The sequence below is a fragment of the Rhineura floridana genome, chromosome 13, assembly GCF_030035675.1.
Source record: "Rhineura floridana isolate rRhiFlo1 chromosome 13, rRhiFlo1.hap2, whole genome shotgun sequence".
Taxonomy (NCBI): Eukaryota; Metazoa; Chordata; class Lepidosauria; order Squamata; family Rhineuridae; genus Rhineura; species Rhineura floridana.
In genome coordinates, this window is record NC_084492.1 from 3,219,188 (window position 1) to 3,235,220 (window position 16,033).

Consider the following 16,033-nt stretch of genomic DNA (forward strand, 5'->3'; position numbering starts at 1 on the left):
GCTACCCACCTGTCCCCTCTGAAGAAGAAGGTATGCCCTGTGGGCTCCCACCAGATGGCAGCATCCATCTTGTCATAAGGAATGCCCAGCCCATAGCTGGTCAAGGGCTGCGGGTAACCTGGCTCCAAGCTCGCCTCACGGAAAAGCCAGTACTGATCCCCTGGAGAAAGGACAAGACGGGAAAATTAGGCAGAGGCCAGCCAGCCAGCCCAGGCAGTCACGCACACAGGAGGAGGCCTGTTTATTTTTTGTGGCTCTCCCCTCCATGTCCAGGTCTATGGGGGGGGGGCTATCCCAGCATCCATCAGGCTCTGCCACAGCTCAGCAACTGATCAGAGGGTTGTTGGCCCCAGCACAAAACCGAGGAGTTTCTCCACAGATGTCCTGAGGATGGTCCATGAAACTCCCATCACCAGCCCCCTTTTGCTCTGCAGGTCCCTGCAGACTAGTGACGGGGAGACAAGGGAACCTGCTAAGAAACCATGGCTCCTTCCAGGAACACATTAGAGGTGGGAGGGAAGGGAGGGACAGGAAAACACAAGGCTGTTTCCTTTTTCCTAGCAAAAAAACTAGGATAACACTCTCCAAAACCTTCGCTTTCAACTCCTCTCACCCCACCCAAAGCCTCTCACCTTTAAAGAATGCAAACTGCCCATCTTGCCTCTCGTACGCAGCATCAATGTTCCCAGGGAGGCCTCTCCAGAAGTGCCCGATGGGCATAGGGTAGTTGTCCAGCACCCGGTTATGGCGAACTCGCCAGAACCAACGGCCCTGGAAAGAAAGACGGGCAATCTGCCTTACACCATCCGACCCACTGACTTCTCTCCCAAGGCTTCAGACAGGGAGATGGAAAAGACTCAACCTGGGTCCTTTTGCATACAAAAGCAGGTGCTTTCTACCACTGAGCTGCAGGAAAAAAGTCAGCGCAAGTCAGTTCTTTCTGGCCTTTGGGGCACAATATTCCTGGCCTTTCTCCCACCACAGATGCACTCATAGGTAGCTGCCACCCACCATTATAATAACTAGCAGTATTTAAATTTATTGCTTGCCCTTCACCCAAAGATCCCAGTGCGGGTCACAACCATTTAAAAATACATAATTAAAAACAACCTGAAATCACATAACACAAAAAATGGGTCCTAAAAATATACATCTCAGGTGTCAAAGGCCAGAATAACGAGGTGTGTCTTCAGCATTCGCCTAAAACCGTACAGTGAAGTTGCCAGGCACACTTCTAAGGAGAGAGTTCCACAACTTAGGGGCCACCATACAGAATGCCCTCTCCCAGGCCACACACCCCGGAACTTCTGAGGGTGGCAGAACTACTAAAAAGGCCCCCTCTGCTGATCGCAACACCTGGGAGGGTCTGTAGGGAAAGGAGGCGGTCTTTCAGATATTTGGGACCTAAGTTGTTTAAGGCTTTAAACACTAACGTGAGCACCTTGAAACAAACTGGCAATCAATGCAGCTGTTTTAAAACAGGGATTATATGAGTTCTATAGGGAACCCCAGCCAGTAATCTGGCAGCTGCATTTTGGACCAGTTGAAGTTTCCAAATTGTCTTCAAGGGCAGCTCCATGTAGAGCGTGTTGCAATAATCCAGTCTGGAAGTTACCAGAGCATGGAGTACTGTGGCCAATCATCTCTGTCCAAAAGGGGCCAAAGCTGGTGAATCAGCCGGAGCTGGAAGAGGGCACTCCTAGCCATTCAGGCCACCTGAGCCTCCAGTGACAATGTTGGATCCAGGAGTACACCCAGGCTGCCTTCTGCTCCTTCCAGGGGAGTGCAACCCCATCTAGAAGAGGCCACCTCCCTACCTCCTGGACATGAGAACTCTGGACACATAACACCTCGGTCTTGTCAGGACTCAGCCTCAGTTTATTGGCCCACATCCAGTCCATCTGCGCCTCCAAGCACCGGTTCCACACCTCAACTGCCTCTTCCGATTCAGATGGCATAGAGAGGTAGAGCTGGGTGTCATCAGCATGTTGATGGCGCCTCACTCCAAATCTTCTGATGACAGTTCCCAGTGGCTTCATATAGCATGGGGGACAAGATAGAACCCTACGACGCACCACAGGACAGTTCCCATGGTGCTGAATGATAGCCTCCCATAAATACTTTTTGGAAGCTGCCCTGGAGATATGAGGAAAACCATTGAAGCACAGTGCCCCCAACCCCCACCTCTTCAAGATGCTCCAGAAGAATATTGTTGTTGACAGTACTGAAAGCTGCTGAGAGATCAAGGAGAACAAGCAGGTCGTATTCCCCCTAACTCTCTCTCGACAAATGTCATCAGCCAGGGCAACCAAGGTAGTCTCAGTGCCATGGCCAGGCCTGAAGCCAGACTGGAACGGATCCAGTTTCCCCCAAGCATGATAGAAGCTGGACCGCCACCACTGTCTTGAGCACCTTGCCTAAGAAGGGGCTATTTGCCATCGGGCAACAGTTGTTTTCACACTTCTACCCCCTGTGCTGCAGCTGCCAATGGTCACTCGAGTACCAAGGTGACCTACATGCTCCACAGCACCAGAAGAGGCACTCAGGAGCCTCTGATCCTATGCAACTACCTGCGCTCCTTCCAACACTTGGGACAAGAGTAGGGTCATGGGTCTAAAAGGTAACATTACATTGCAAAACAACCAGAAAACTTGAATTCTAGAAAAAGAATACAAAGCAGTAAGCAGAATACGTAGCCTGCATGCTTTCGGTTACATATATTTGCTACCAAGTGTGGATATTGCCTCCTTCCAACTTGGAAGGTGAACCCTTTGAGGGTGGTGGAGGTCCTGAAGGAAGCTGCCTTTTACAAAGCCAGACTTTGTCCATGTAGCTCAGTATCCTCTTCTCTGACTGGCAACATCTCCTCAAGGTCTCAGGCCATGCTAGCGAGAGGTCCAGAACAGCCCAAAAGGTTGCAGACTTCATCTGTACAGTTTCAAGAAGACTCTGCAAGCCTTTGGGTTGATTTTTTTGGCATCTGTTCCATGCTGTGAGGCAGCAGCTCTGTCCCAAGTGCAGTGCCCCCCACCCCATCTACATGGATTACAAAATGCTTAGCCCACCCATCCTTTGTGCAGAACTGCCAGTTTCCAAGCTTTCCACTGCAACAATGAGACTTGGAAAGAGTTCTGTTAATCTAGACTCTTCACCAGGGCATGAAATCTGGAATTTAGGGCGCAGCTGTTTCTGAGCTCCCCTGAAGGTGGCCTATTTCACAAGGCAGACTCCCATCTTGAAGCATTACTCTGGTAAAGGTAGAGAGAAACTGGTCTCCTGCTGGGAGGAAGGGTGGGATACAAAGCAAACAAATAAATAAATAGAAAGAAGCACCAGAGGCAGAACACAGGAAGCAAGGTACCTTGAAGACAAACATTTCCCCACGTAGCATTGTCACTGTATCAAAGTTCCCGTCACAGATGTTGGGCTCATATTGGTCTGGGTTGTCATGACTGGGGGGCCATTCTGGCTTGCCAGGAGGGGGTGGTCTGGGAGGCTTGTAACCTGGTTTTCTGGGCACCACAGTTGGGAGGGGCTTGGTGGGCTGAGGCTGTCCCCCTGGAGAACCTGGCCAGGGGAGGAAGAGAGAAATAGAGAGGGGATTTTGTTTATTGCACTAATATCCTGCTCTTTATCAACTGTAGGGTGGCTTACAAAACACTAAATACGTAAAAATAAAATCAGAATGATTAAAATATAACATTTTAAGGAAGGGCGGGATATTAGTTAAATAAATAAATACAATTTCACAGTAAGTAATCAACAATACAAAGTCAATCAATCAACAGCCAGCAGAAGTCGGATCAGACAATCTGCTAGCTCAGAATAAGGTCAGTCCCCCACAAAAACCTGGGAGAATAGATAAGTTTTTAACGGACATTGAAAGGTGCCAATGATGAGGCCAGCTGTATCTCAAGAGGTAGGGAATTCCATAGCTGAGGCATCACCATGGAAAAGGCCCTATTCTGGATCACTGCACAACGAGTCTTGCCTATCGGCGAGACCATGAGGACAATCCCTCCTGCAGAGTTTAATACATAGCTGGGTTGATCAATGGAAACTGTTAAACAAACAGGGGGATCTAAGACGGCATTTGCCTAAAGCCCAAGGCAATCTTCTCTCTCTCTCTCTCTCTCTCTCTCTCTCGTATACATGCATTTGACAGATGATGGCCCAGTCCTGATCCATACAAACACATGCATGTACAAGTACATCTTGCTTGCTTGGCACTCACCATAGAGCTGCTGGATGCCCTGAAGGTCATCGTCTGGCAGATGGAAGTTCTCTGTGTCCATCCACTGGTAGAAAGGAGCCATGATGGCAGTGGGGTTGTTGGAATGCTCCAGGCCCAAGGAATGGCCAAGCTCATGAATGGCCACCAGGAAGAGGTTGTTCCCTGTTGGCAACAGACAAGGATGCCAGGTGCCTCAAGGTTTCTCCAGCCCAACACATTTCTGCATTGGCTATGGAACTGCATTGGCCAAGAATTACCTCTCCTCGATCCCACTCAAATTTATTTTATTTTCTTTATTTATTTATTAGATTTATTAGTCGCCCATCTGGCTGGTTGTCCAGCCACTCTGGGCGACGTACAGAATAAAAACGTACAAATACATTAAAACATTAAAATCTCAACAGTAGTAATAAACCTAACCCACCCCAAAAGCCTGTCTGAAGAGCCAGGTCTTCAAGGCCCGGCAGAAGCTCATCATAGTGGGGGCATGGCAGAGGTCGTTTGGGAGGGAATTCCACAGAGTGGGAGCCACAATAGAAAAAGCCCTCTCCCTAGTCCTCACCAGTCTAGATGTTTTAACTGGTGGGATAGAGAGGAGGCCTTTTATAAACATAAAAATAATGTATTCATTTAATAGCCTTACAGGCAAAAAAGGCCTTCCTAAACATGGTTTACAAACCATATACAATACAAATCTATAAGATCCAACAATAAAATAATTTAACATCTAAAAAATCAATTTCCATCTAAAATGCACAGAACGGTATATCATACAATAACAAAAATCCAGCTAGAAGAAAACATCCAATTTACAGTTCAATTAGCCCACAAAATCATGATAATAAAGCAAGTGTTTTTAAGGCCCATTTAAAATTAATGAGGGATGGGTCTTGCCTGATCTCACTTGGAATCTAACTGTATAAATGGTCAGCCACTGCTGAAAAGGCCCTGCTCTATGTACCTGCTAACCATTTTTTTTTAAAAAAAAGGCAAGCATCTCAACATAATCTTAGATCGCATTGATGGGCAGGTTGACAGGGTAGTCCTTAAGGTAAGTTGGACCCAAACCATTTAGAGCTTCAAAGGCCATCACCAGTACTTTTAATTGAGCCTGGAACCATACTGACAGCTAATGCAACTGGCACAATATTGGGGTAACATGTTCTGACCTGCTGGCCCCAAACTGTAGCCAGATGGCTGCACTCTGAACTGTCTTACAGGTAGCCCCACATACAGCACATTTACATTAGTCTAGCCTGGAAATCACTAATGCATGAATAACTGAGGCAAGGTCCTCTCTCTCCAAATTCGCTGGTACACCAACTGCAAATCTAAGCCGGTAGAAAGCGGCGGCGGCCGCCACCACCACTATCTGGGCTTCCCCAAGTAGCATTGTGTCTAACAGCACACCCAAGCTGCACGCTTGGTTCTTCACAGGGAGTGACCGGTCAAACAGCTCCATTACAGCGTAGGGAGAGATGTGGAGGGCAGCTCATCTAACTATGCCTTAAAACCAGACTGTCCACATGTTAGGCCTGTACAGATCAACTCACACTATGTATGTTCTGCTGTGTCACAGGCAGAGGGGTATTAAGGCCAGCAGTGCCTGTCCCAGCTAGCCCAAGGAAAAGGACAAAGCCAAGCTTTACATGGAACTGTCATGACACCCTCAAAACTTGGGACTGCTTCGAATGACCTGAAAAAGAAATCCCTGCCAACATCACCCATGGTGATCTGTTACAAAAGGCCTAATTGAGCCGCCTGACTTTCCAAGTTGATGGCAACATGGGTTGCCTTTATACATGGCAGAGACAGGTTTACAAACAGTGCCCCCTCCTTTTCTCAGCCCCAAGACCTTTCCTTACCAGACACTTCTGCATTCTCAAGTGTCCAGGGCTCATCCAAGTCAAAATGTGCATCCCCTCCCATACCAGGACCCGGAAAATATGCATGGGCCAGAAAGCCCCCAACCCCATCAAAGGGGGAGCTGTCCCCATGGAATCCAGAGGCAAAGAGCACCAAGATGTCCGCTTCCTTCCTCCTCTTGTGCCCGATTTCATCATATGGGATCTCCTGGAAGGCAAGTGGGGTCACTCGTTCCCACACTTGGAAGGCTCGGCGGATGGCATCGTAAGAGTAGAAGGCACCCAACTTCTCTGTGTAGTTCTGGATGCTAGGGAGATAAAAGGCAAAAGGACAGGGAAGGATATTACCGAAAGTGGGTGGGGAACAGGTAGTTCTGCAGGCAGGCATTACCTGGTGAGCCACTGCTGCAATGCCAGGTGCATTTTAGTCCCTAGTGCTTCAGCAGCAAGATGCAACCCCCCAAAAGGTTTCTGAAAGTCAGATGTAGCAGAAAGGCAAAAGAAGGTGGGATTGACTGTTGAATTCAACTGAGGTTTACAGCCAGAATGAAACTGGCCCTTATTTCGTATTACAGTAATTGTCCAGCATTTAGGCTCTGATGCTCCCGAGAGTGCAAATGGGGGGGGGGGGAGAGAACGAAAGCGCACGTTGGCACTTCACACTATCACTAAGAAGTGATGTCTTAATTTGATCTTTAGGTCTCACCTTGTTCATTGGGTTTTTCCTCCACTGTACCTCAACCCACGTGTGGGTCTATGCATGGTCTCCACCACCTTCGTGCCCAGGGCATGCGGCACATCTGATGAAGCAGGCTTTTTCCTATGAAGGCTCATGCCACAAAAACTGGTCAGCCTTTAAGGTCCTAGAGAATCTATAGGAAGAATGCTTTTTCTTCCAAGGAATCCAGACACTGCTATTAGGCATCTGGAAAAGCGGCAGAGACCAAACTTATGACTGTCAGTGAAAGGGTTTTTCTGTCTGCCACACAGCATAATCCAAGTGAACATCATGTAGTACACAATTCCAAATGCAAGGCAAATGTTCTAAACTAATTTAGAACATGGCTGGAGAGAAAAGTCTGAAAGCACATAGGCAGGATCTGTAAGGCTACAGCAACAAGGCCCAGGCCCTCTGCATTGGCCCTCTCCTCCCAGCCCACAGCTCCTCATCCGTCTTTCACTTTCCCCTCACAATGATGCCCTTCCTTACATTCAGTATTTTGAATTCTATAACTCCACACACTGCAAACTAACTATGATTATCATGTATATTTATTCAAAATTGCATCATGCACATTTTAAAGCGCCAAGAAATTTGCGAAGTCTTCAGGCCCGCTTATGCTAATCCTACAACCAATTCCCCTGAAAACTCCCTCCCAAGACAGACCTACTTCAAACCAGTATGTACCTGAAGGTCAGGTGAACCTGGCTCCACCTCCGCCCAGTCAGTGCATACCGCTTCCGTCGCATGTTAGCCTTGACCTGAGCCCCAAACTTGTCAGGGACACCACAGCGGGGCCGCTTCATCCACCTGCAAGTTACAATTTCCACATGAACCGAAGTTGAGCAGGGAAAGCAGCTGAAGTCATACATAAAAGTATAATAGTTAGGTAGTATTATTTGCTGTTGTTAAAGATATCATGTATTTCCAGAATATAACCAAGGAGTAAAGGAAAACTGCCCTCCCAGATCCTTGGTGGGCTGCTCAGTAAATTATTAAAGGTCACTGTTATAAGTTCACTAGAGGAAGTCTTCAGAGCACCATAGTGTTCACTTTCCTCAGTATTTGCCTAGCTCCCCAGGGAGATAGGAACCTGTCTCATCACTAGGCTTCGCAGGTCCATAGCTTTTTTTTTAAATACACAGACTTTTCTTGTTACTGAATCTCCTGCTCAGACTCCTGCTACGTGTCCATGGGAAAAAGGCTATTTGGATTATACAGGGCCTCTGCCACCATCCCATGATTATTTGCACTTGTTAGTCTGTACTGATGATTACTCTGACTTCACATGGTTGTTCCCCACTAGGCACCAAACTGCCACAATACTCAACAATCTCATTGCGCTTGCAGTCCCTCAAATCTTGCCTTCTGATCAGGGGACAAGCTTTACCTCCATGGCTGTTCAACAGTGAACAGAGGGGAAGAGTGTTAAATGGGAGTTCAGCACGCTCTTTCACATTTTAAGTTCAGGTAAAGTGGAAAGAAAAAATTATGAAATCAAACGTGTGCTTACTGAGCTGTTAGCTAACCGGCCTAAAAAGTGGTATACACTGTTTCCAGAAGAACAGCTAGGAATGAATAATTTATCCAGAAGCAGCGATGGAAGGACTCCATTTTATTTGATGTTTGGATTGTTTATGAATATACCTTTCCAGTATTAGTCAATATGCCAACCACCTCAACGGAAGAACTGAAAGATGAATTAGCATACAAAGAAGTAGCTTCCACGCCAATTGCAAAATCGTCTATAGTCTGGACCCCCAAGGTAGCAAAATTAATTCAAGTAAAAAAGACTATTAAGAAATCCAGCTTTGCGCCCCCAATGGAAGCCTCCTCAACTGATATTAAAGACAACTAATCCACAAACACTGATCATCAAGGACCAAAAAGGACATGGATGAATAGTGCCCACAGATAATGTATAAAGGATTCCTAAATTATAATAGTCAGTAGAAATAACAAAGATAGCTGGTGAATAACTGCCTGGATCTGCCCAAGATCAAAAACACAAGTAAGTTATGACTTGGAACTTCCTAACATGTTAAACATGGTATCAATTAATGTAAAGCACCAGGATACATGGTTATACAGTTTATTTTTTCACTGAAACACTACAATAACATGGGTATGTGGAGTGATAAATACCAACCACATGAATCAGAATCTTCAACCAAAATACCATGTATGTGCAGGATCCTCCATCCTCCAAAGACAATGGAGTATGGATCTTGGAGAAGAAGAGAATCCTACCCTTTTACCGATAGACTCTTGAGGTTTTGTCCATCTCAGTCATGTGGAACTACCAAAGGACAGAGACCAGGCAGTCTATACGATCACCCAATGGATTCAATTGTCGGGAAGAGATGTGGTATGGTACACCTTAGAAAACGCAACACATATATCCTATTTCCAAGCATTTATCTATAATACAGGGGAAATTATGATGACAAGGGATTATTACTTTTCTATAAGCACTTTGGCCATTTCTAGTGGTGGTTTTCATAATAATTGTTATTCTGCTTGGGCACCCCACATAATTATGTTTGTGGTCTCCATCAAGTTTTAATTTACTCAGCTCAATGCCCTGTACTATGCTGTTTTGACTTGCAGCCATGGACCTCAATGTTGGTGTATAACTAATAATGTGTGTTTTCTCATTTCTGCCTACATATATTATACCAGCCTTTCCCAATTAGTGGGCCACCGGATGTTGTTGGACCACAATTCCCACCTTTCCTGACCATTGGCAATGCTGGTTGAGGCTGATGGGAATTGCGGTCCAACAACATCTAGTGGCCCACTAGTTGGGAAAGGCTGTATTATACCGTTTTCAGAATTAAATCCGAACTGGACCCCGAAAATAGTTGTCCTGCTGACTGCAGATGTACAACCACAACCATTGCTTTCCCAAATAGACACTACCAGTCCGGTAACCACACTGACTGCAGTAACTTTCAACAAAGAATTCTTCAGTTCTACAGTAGACAGAATCTTTGAATGGATAACGTGGAAGAGGAAAAAATGTGAAAACCACTGAACCAACATGTCAAGGCTTGTAACTGACAAGAGTACCAAAATGTGCATTAAAATGTATGTTTGCTGTTCCACACGTTTACACGGGAAAAACCAGGAGTGTTGTGGGCTAGCCTCTTTTTATGTGTTTCATAGCTGACCGAATCAGCTGTCTGGGAAGAGAATGCTGAGTTTTCTTCAGGGTTTTCTTTGATCTTCTCCCCCTCTCTCCTGCCTCTCTGTCTTGTTTACACAGCTGGGAAGCCAGCCAAGAGAGAGATAAGCATTGGTATGATGCTCTCAGAGACAGACAGTATGTAAAGGCGTTGAGCCTCTGAACGGTGCTTGTGCACAGCCCATAGCCTTGTTGAGCCTCTACAGGTTGACAGGAACCAGCCTTGTCGAGGCTCGGGGAATCCCCCACCATGCGTGCAGCCTTGAGCATTGCCTATAAAAGAGATGGAACGGAGCTGTTTGGGACCAGTCCTTGGGATTTGGTCTGATGCTACCGCTTGTCTGATTCATAGAGGTAGAGGCAGAAAGCCATAATATATTGTAAGTAAACATTTCTTGTTGTATTTCTGGATACCTAAAAGAGATAAAGTGGAAGCTGTATGGCGTTTAAGGCTGTTATAAGTAAGAAGCTTACGTACATGAATGCACTGTTATTTGCCTTAAAGTTTAGCACTGAATCGTGAACTTATATACTATATGCCTATTTAAATATTACGCCCTGGCTGCGGCCAGCTTTGTCTATGTATTGTGCACTGGCTAAGGCCACATACATCCTGTAACTTTGTATACACGCTTTATGCACTGGTTGTGGCCAGTTACTTGTATTTCTCAACCAGACTTCAGTACAGAAATAAAAAATATCATATTTATATTTCCGCTGTGGAATCCTACTTTTATTTCCTTAGGGGAATTTGAGCAGGATTTCATTTTCTAAGTTTGCCTATTCCAGTTGTCCAATGTCAATAACAGGACTCACTTAGGTGAGGACAACGTTTGGCATACAAGACTCTGGGTAGACATAAGCCTAGGAAGACCGTGTAGAACCCTCATCCCTGTGAATCCACTAGATGAGAGTCCAGGCGGTAACAAGGAAAACCAGGATCCCTTCCCATGAAGGTGGTGTGGTTGTGCAGGCGGAGGTCGGCAGGCTGGCAGACAGGGCCAGTAGGGCTAACAGGGTGGGCGGCGGCACCACCACGCAAGAGGGTGGCATAGGCAAAATCTTAAGGACCGAAGAACTCCCTTGGCAATGTGGTCATGTGCAGCCACTACAAGCAGGTCCTGGCCGTGGTGGGGAGGGGGCTCTGCCGTCTCTGCCTCCTCCTCCCAGCCCCTCTCCCCTGGCCCCAAGGGCACTTCTACACGAGGTTTCACATCCAGGGGCGGCCATTGTGACATAGCCATATTGTGCAGCATGGCACAGGCCAGCACCATCTGGGAGACCTTCAGCGGGGTCCACATCACTCCACCATAAGATGCAGGCAGAAGAAGTGGGACTTGAGAATCCCACATGCTGGTTTAATGGCCATCCATGTGGTTGCTAGGCAGATCTGCTGGATAGGGTGTCATCAGGAAGGGTTGCAGCAGGTAGGCATGCTCAGCTGAAGGAAGGGGAGGAGAGCAGTCAGTGCCCAAGGGAGGACCAAGCCTCCAGCATGTTCAGCAGCAGCAGGGAGGCCTCCAGGACCTGGATATCATGCACGCTCTCAGCCTGTGCAGCTCCTTCCTCGGACAGCAGCCGCACTATGGAATTAAGTGCAGGCTGGATGCTGTGACGGCATTGGGGAGGTGGCAGTGCAACTGTGGGCAATTGAGATGTCCCTGCAGGGCATTCAGGGCACAGGGCATGGTGGCGCAGCCGCTGCCCGGGTCTGTCGAATGCCCTCCAACAGAGCATCCTGCAGATATGGAAAGACGCAGCCGTGGCGGCTGTGGAAGTGGTTACGATGACCGCAATTGTCCATGCCCTGCTGCAGGCAGTGCAAGGTGATGGGGCTGGCCGACTCTGTGGCCGTGGTGAGTGGGGCTGCGTGAGGTTGAGGGTAGTTGTGGGTGCTGTGCCACTGCCAGGGAGGGGTAGGCAGTGGTGGTGCGGGGTGCCCATCCCCAGACCTGTCCCTGCTGCAGATGCCCATGAGGGTCTCTTCCGTTGTCTTTGGGGTGGGCATCGTACAAGCATTTTCTGCCTGGCTCTTGCCTGTGTTGTGGCGGTGTGTCTTTCTACATCTTCCTGTGTTTAGGGCCCATTCCTTGGGGTTGTGGGTGTGTGCTGGGGGTGGGGTGGATGCTCGTGGTCTCCATGTGTTGGTTACCTGGTGGCGCTCCCTCTGTGTGTGTGTATGTGATTGGTGGAGTGTCTGGTGGGCATGTGTGGTGTGTGCGCTGGGTGTAGCCTTCTGATTTGCTGCTGGGGTGGCAGTTGCTATGGCTGCCACACACAGGCTCCGCCTTCATGCAGGCTGTGTTCGCATTCCAGTGCTGACCCTCCCCAGCCGCTTCCCACAGGCTCTGTGTTGGGATTTCCACCGTTTGTTCTTAGCACCTGCAGGAAGCCTGGCAATTCTCCCCTGCGCTCATCTGCAATGGCTGCTCTCATAGCAATGGCAGCTCTGCCAGTGGTCTGCGTTTCCCTACAGTTTTTCTGGCACACTCCTATGCCTGTCTCTTCACAATGGGTCCTGTTGCGGTTCCTGGGGCTGTTCCAGGTAGGGCTGTTTGGGAGTGCAGCCTGTTATCTTCTGGTCCCTGAACCCAGCTCTGCTGGCCGAGCTCCTGGACAGCTACTGCATGGAGAGGAACTGTCCGCTGGCTTCTCTTGGGCTGACACCACTTTTGCCAACTTCCTCTGTGTTGGATTGCTCTGTTATCCTTCCAGGAGAGTGAACCTGGCAACATAACAGCTCTCTTATAATAATAATAAATAATAAATCTTAGCCCCTAGAGCGTCTAAAGCACAGTTAAATAATGTAGCAAACCACCACCCCCTTAAAGAACTGACAGAGAATGCACCCAGAGAATATAGGTACCCAGTCCTTGCAAACGGTATGGAAAATATCCCATAAGCCCCAAGGAATGCTGGTAAAGCTATTGTCATGGAATATTTCAGGGTGGAATAATAAATTGCGGGATCTGGGCTTTTTTCGTTTTTGTCACAATATTTATTTATTTATTATTTATTAGATTTATATCCCACCCTTCCTCCCAGTAGGAGCCCAGGGAAGCTCAGTTATTGTGCTTACAAGAGACTTGGGCTCCAAAAATTGAGATTCAAGGATTCAGAACTTTTTTGGTCCCTTCAAGAAAGGACCAAAAGGAAGGAAGGAGAAGAGGCAGTCTTGTTGTTCTGCGGGTGGCTTCCAGTTCAAATATAGATATCCAGGTAACTGAATCCAATTCACCCTGCTTTCAAACTATCCATCTGACAAGCCAAAAGAGTTCTGAATTAATCTGCCTAAACATGTAGATCCTGCCTATTTTAGAGTCTCATACCAACACTTTCCTACATCTTTAATGATTATGATGGGAGATTTTAATGCAGGAACAGGTGATGAGTACACAATAGCCAGTGAAAGGCTTGGTTTGAACTCAGAAGATATTGCTTACCTCCCATCTACGAAATCCAGGGACAAAATAATAAATTCCTCAGGTATTTGATTCTTTACGTTAGTATATAAGTTTAGGTGGTTCTCTGTAACAACACAGGACAAGGGAATTTTACTTACTTCTCCTTAAAGGGTGGGAGTGTTACAGGTTTTTTTATTCAATTATGAACGTGCCACTTCTGCAAATAACTTTACAGTGGAAGTCCAACCGCCGAGCAACTGCCAGCCTTTGTGTATGGAGCTGGTATATTTTGATTAGTTTGGGCTACGAGCCCCCTTATGTACAGCAAAGAAAGCATAGTTTCAGTAGGGCCCTGACATCCAGCTAAAAGTAGGGGACACCCTCCTTAGCAGATGATGAGTCTCAAAACTAGATTACTGGGAACATTATCTATCAAACACATTACCTATCAAACTACTTGCCCTACAAGTTAAGCTGTCCTACGAGAAGATTCAACGCAGAATGTAGACAGGCAAGACGTGAACTTCACTTACTGAGTAGGCAAGTCAGCCCTAGCAATACCACTACGGTGATGAAAGCACAGGTTGAGAAGTGCCACCTTTATAGGAAATTGTTGACAAGCAAACAAGCGTTTAAAATGCATAAACGTAGAAATTGAAAATCCTGTGGCTTACAAAGACTCCAAGAAATTCTGGAATCTGGTGACCTGCCAAAATACAGCTTGGATGCACATATTTTGCCAAAGTTGTCTCACTTTAAAAAAGTATTTCATTTTCATTCCAATCAGTGTCTGGGGATGGGAACTCTCTCACCCATTCAACTTCCTGACATTAAGGATGCACCAGTCTGGCACTCAGTATCTCCCTCCAAAGTGAGTTTAATAGCCCACCTATGCAGACAGAAAGCCCCTGGGGAAAGTATGTTTGCCCCAGAGATGTTTTGGGACAATGCAAATTGGTGGGCTCCTGCATTAGCAAAACTTCCCAGGGGCTGGGAACAAAGTACTGTGGTTCCAATAAGAAGAAAGGGGACAAATCTCTCCTAGCCAGTTATCATCCAATTAGTCTTTTGGATGTTTCCTCAAAATTGTATACATGCTATCTATTGGATAAGCTGAATATTGGGCAGACAATAATAATATCACTGGGGACCAACAAGCAGGCTTCCAGTACAGGAGATCAACTTTGTTCTATGTCATTTGAGAGACAAATATGAAGGAGGCTCTAGGAAATATCTATATACGGCTTTTGTTGATCTGACCTCCGCCTTTCACAGGATGACAGAGAGTAAACTAAGGACATTTGGGATGGATAAACAACTAATAAGTTTAATTGAGAACTTGTACACAGGCACTAAGCTCAAGGTAAGAGTAAGTAGGAAAGGCCAGTTGTCAGAGGAAATTGATTAAACCAAAGGGGTAAGACAAGGCTGCTTGCTAGCTCCCTTTCTGTTCAATATATACATGAATGACGTTATTAAATAGCTGACAAATTCAACTTTCCAGAAGCTGTAGGCTTATGCAGATTAAATACACTGCTATATGCAGGTGATATGGTTTGTTATCCCAGACTCAAATCGGTATAAGGAGACTGCTGAAATTGTTCAGAGAAGTATGCAATAAGGAACCCTTATGCGTGAATTATGCTGAGATCAAAGTTATGGTATTTGGCAACAGTGTGGCTAAACACAAATGGCTATTAGACGGTCACTATAGAATTAACTATTTGGGGATTTGATTTGCTTGAAATGGCTCATGGAACAGTCACTGGCAAGCTATTAAACTAAAAGCCCAGTTCAATGCAGTCAATATTAAAATTTGCCAGACTGAAGGGTGGGAATCTTGTGATGACAGATCTAAGAGTTTTTGCTGTCTCAGATAATATATGAGGCAGAAATCTGGGGTTCTCTGGAGCCAAGCCTGTTGGAGTCAATACAGAATAAAATTATTCATATTTTGGGGGGTTTCCTGTGAGGAAACGCACGGCCTTTCTGCAGGCCGTCGGTCTTGTACCTTATTTTAAGGGCCATTTTCTTTTATTTCTTAAAACTGAAATATTCAGCAAATGAACTGATCAAACAGTATAAAAAGAGCAGTCATGTTCACCTTCTCAGAATACCTGGATTGCTTCTAGTAAATTAATCCTGAGAAAATACGTACTCGACCCAGAAATCCTTCTTGCTGCCGATATCCAATCTAGCCAACGCAGCATTAAAGCCAGGCTCCAAGATCGGTTTGCAGAATAGGATATGAACGCTATCCAGTTATCAAAATTTTCCAATTCTTTCCCCATTTTAAAATTGTTCCATGGGGAAGAGAAATATTTGTCTGAACTAAACCTACCCTTTCTTTGCAAAGCATTTACAGCTATGCGTTTTCACACAAATGACATCTAATTTCTTGGAAGGGAGATTTAAGAAAATCCCAAGAGACCAGCATCTCTATATCTGCGGCAGCCCATGGGTAGAGGACTGTGATGCCCCTGTATTTTGATAACTGTAAATATGGTAAGTGCAGGTTTATTAAAGTATACATGGTAAGTGGATTGAGTGAGAGGGGGAAGTACATGGGCTAGAATGCTGAAGAATGCTGTATGATGATTGGCTGAGCGTTTGAGTGGCTGA

At 46.2% G+C, this 16,033-nt stretch overlaps 1 protein-coding gene across 2 annotated transcripts in view; it reads right to left on the reverse strand.

The window, feature by feature from the left end:
* The window catches only part of MMP15 (matrix metallopeptidase 15), a 35,534-nt gene that overhangs the window by 10,591 nt on the left and 8,910 nt on the right, over positions 1–16,033 (reverse strand). For both annotated transcript variants that reach the window (XM_061593586.1, XM_061593587.1), the window contains exons 3-8: positions 7,508–7,630; positions 6,100–6,407; positions 4,235–4,396; positions 3,362–3,567; positions 633–771; positions 10–160 (exon numbers count right to left, since the gene is read on the reverse strand). In XM_061593586.1, the coding sequence (XP_061449570.1) occupies positions 10–160; positions 633–771; positions 3,362–3,567; positions 4,235–4,396; positions 6,100–6,407; positions 7,508–7,630 (1,089 nt within the window). The remainder of the gene's footprint in view (positions 1–9; positions 161–632; positions 772–3,361; positions 3,568–4,234; positions 4,397–6,099; positions 6,408–7,507; positions 7,631–16,033) is intronic.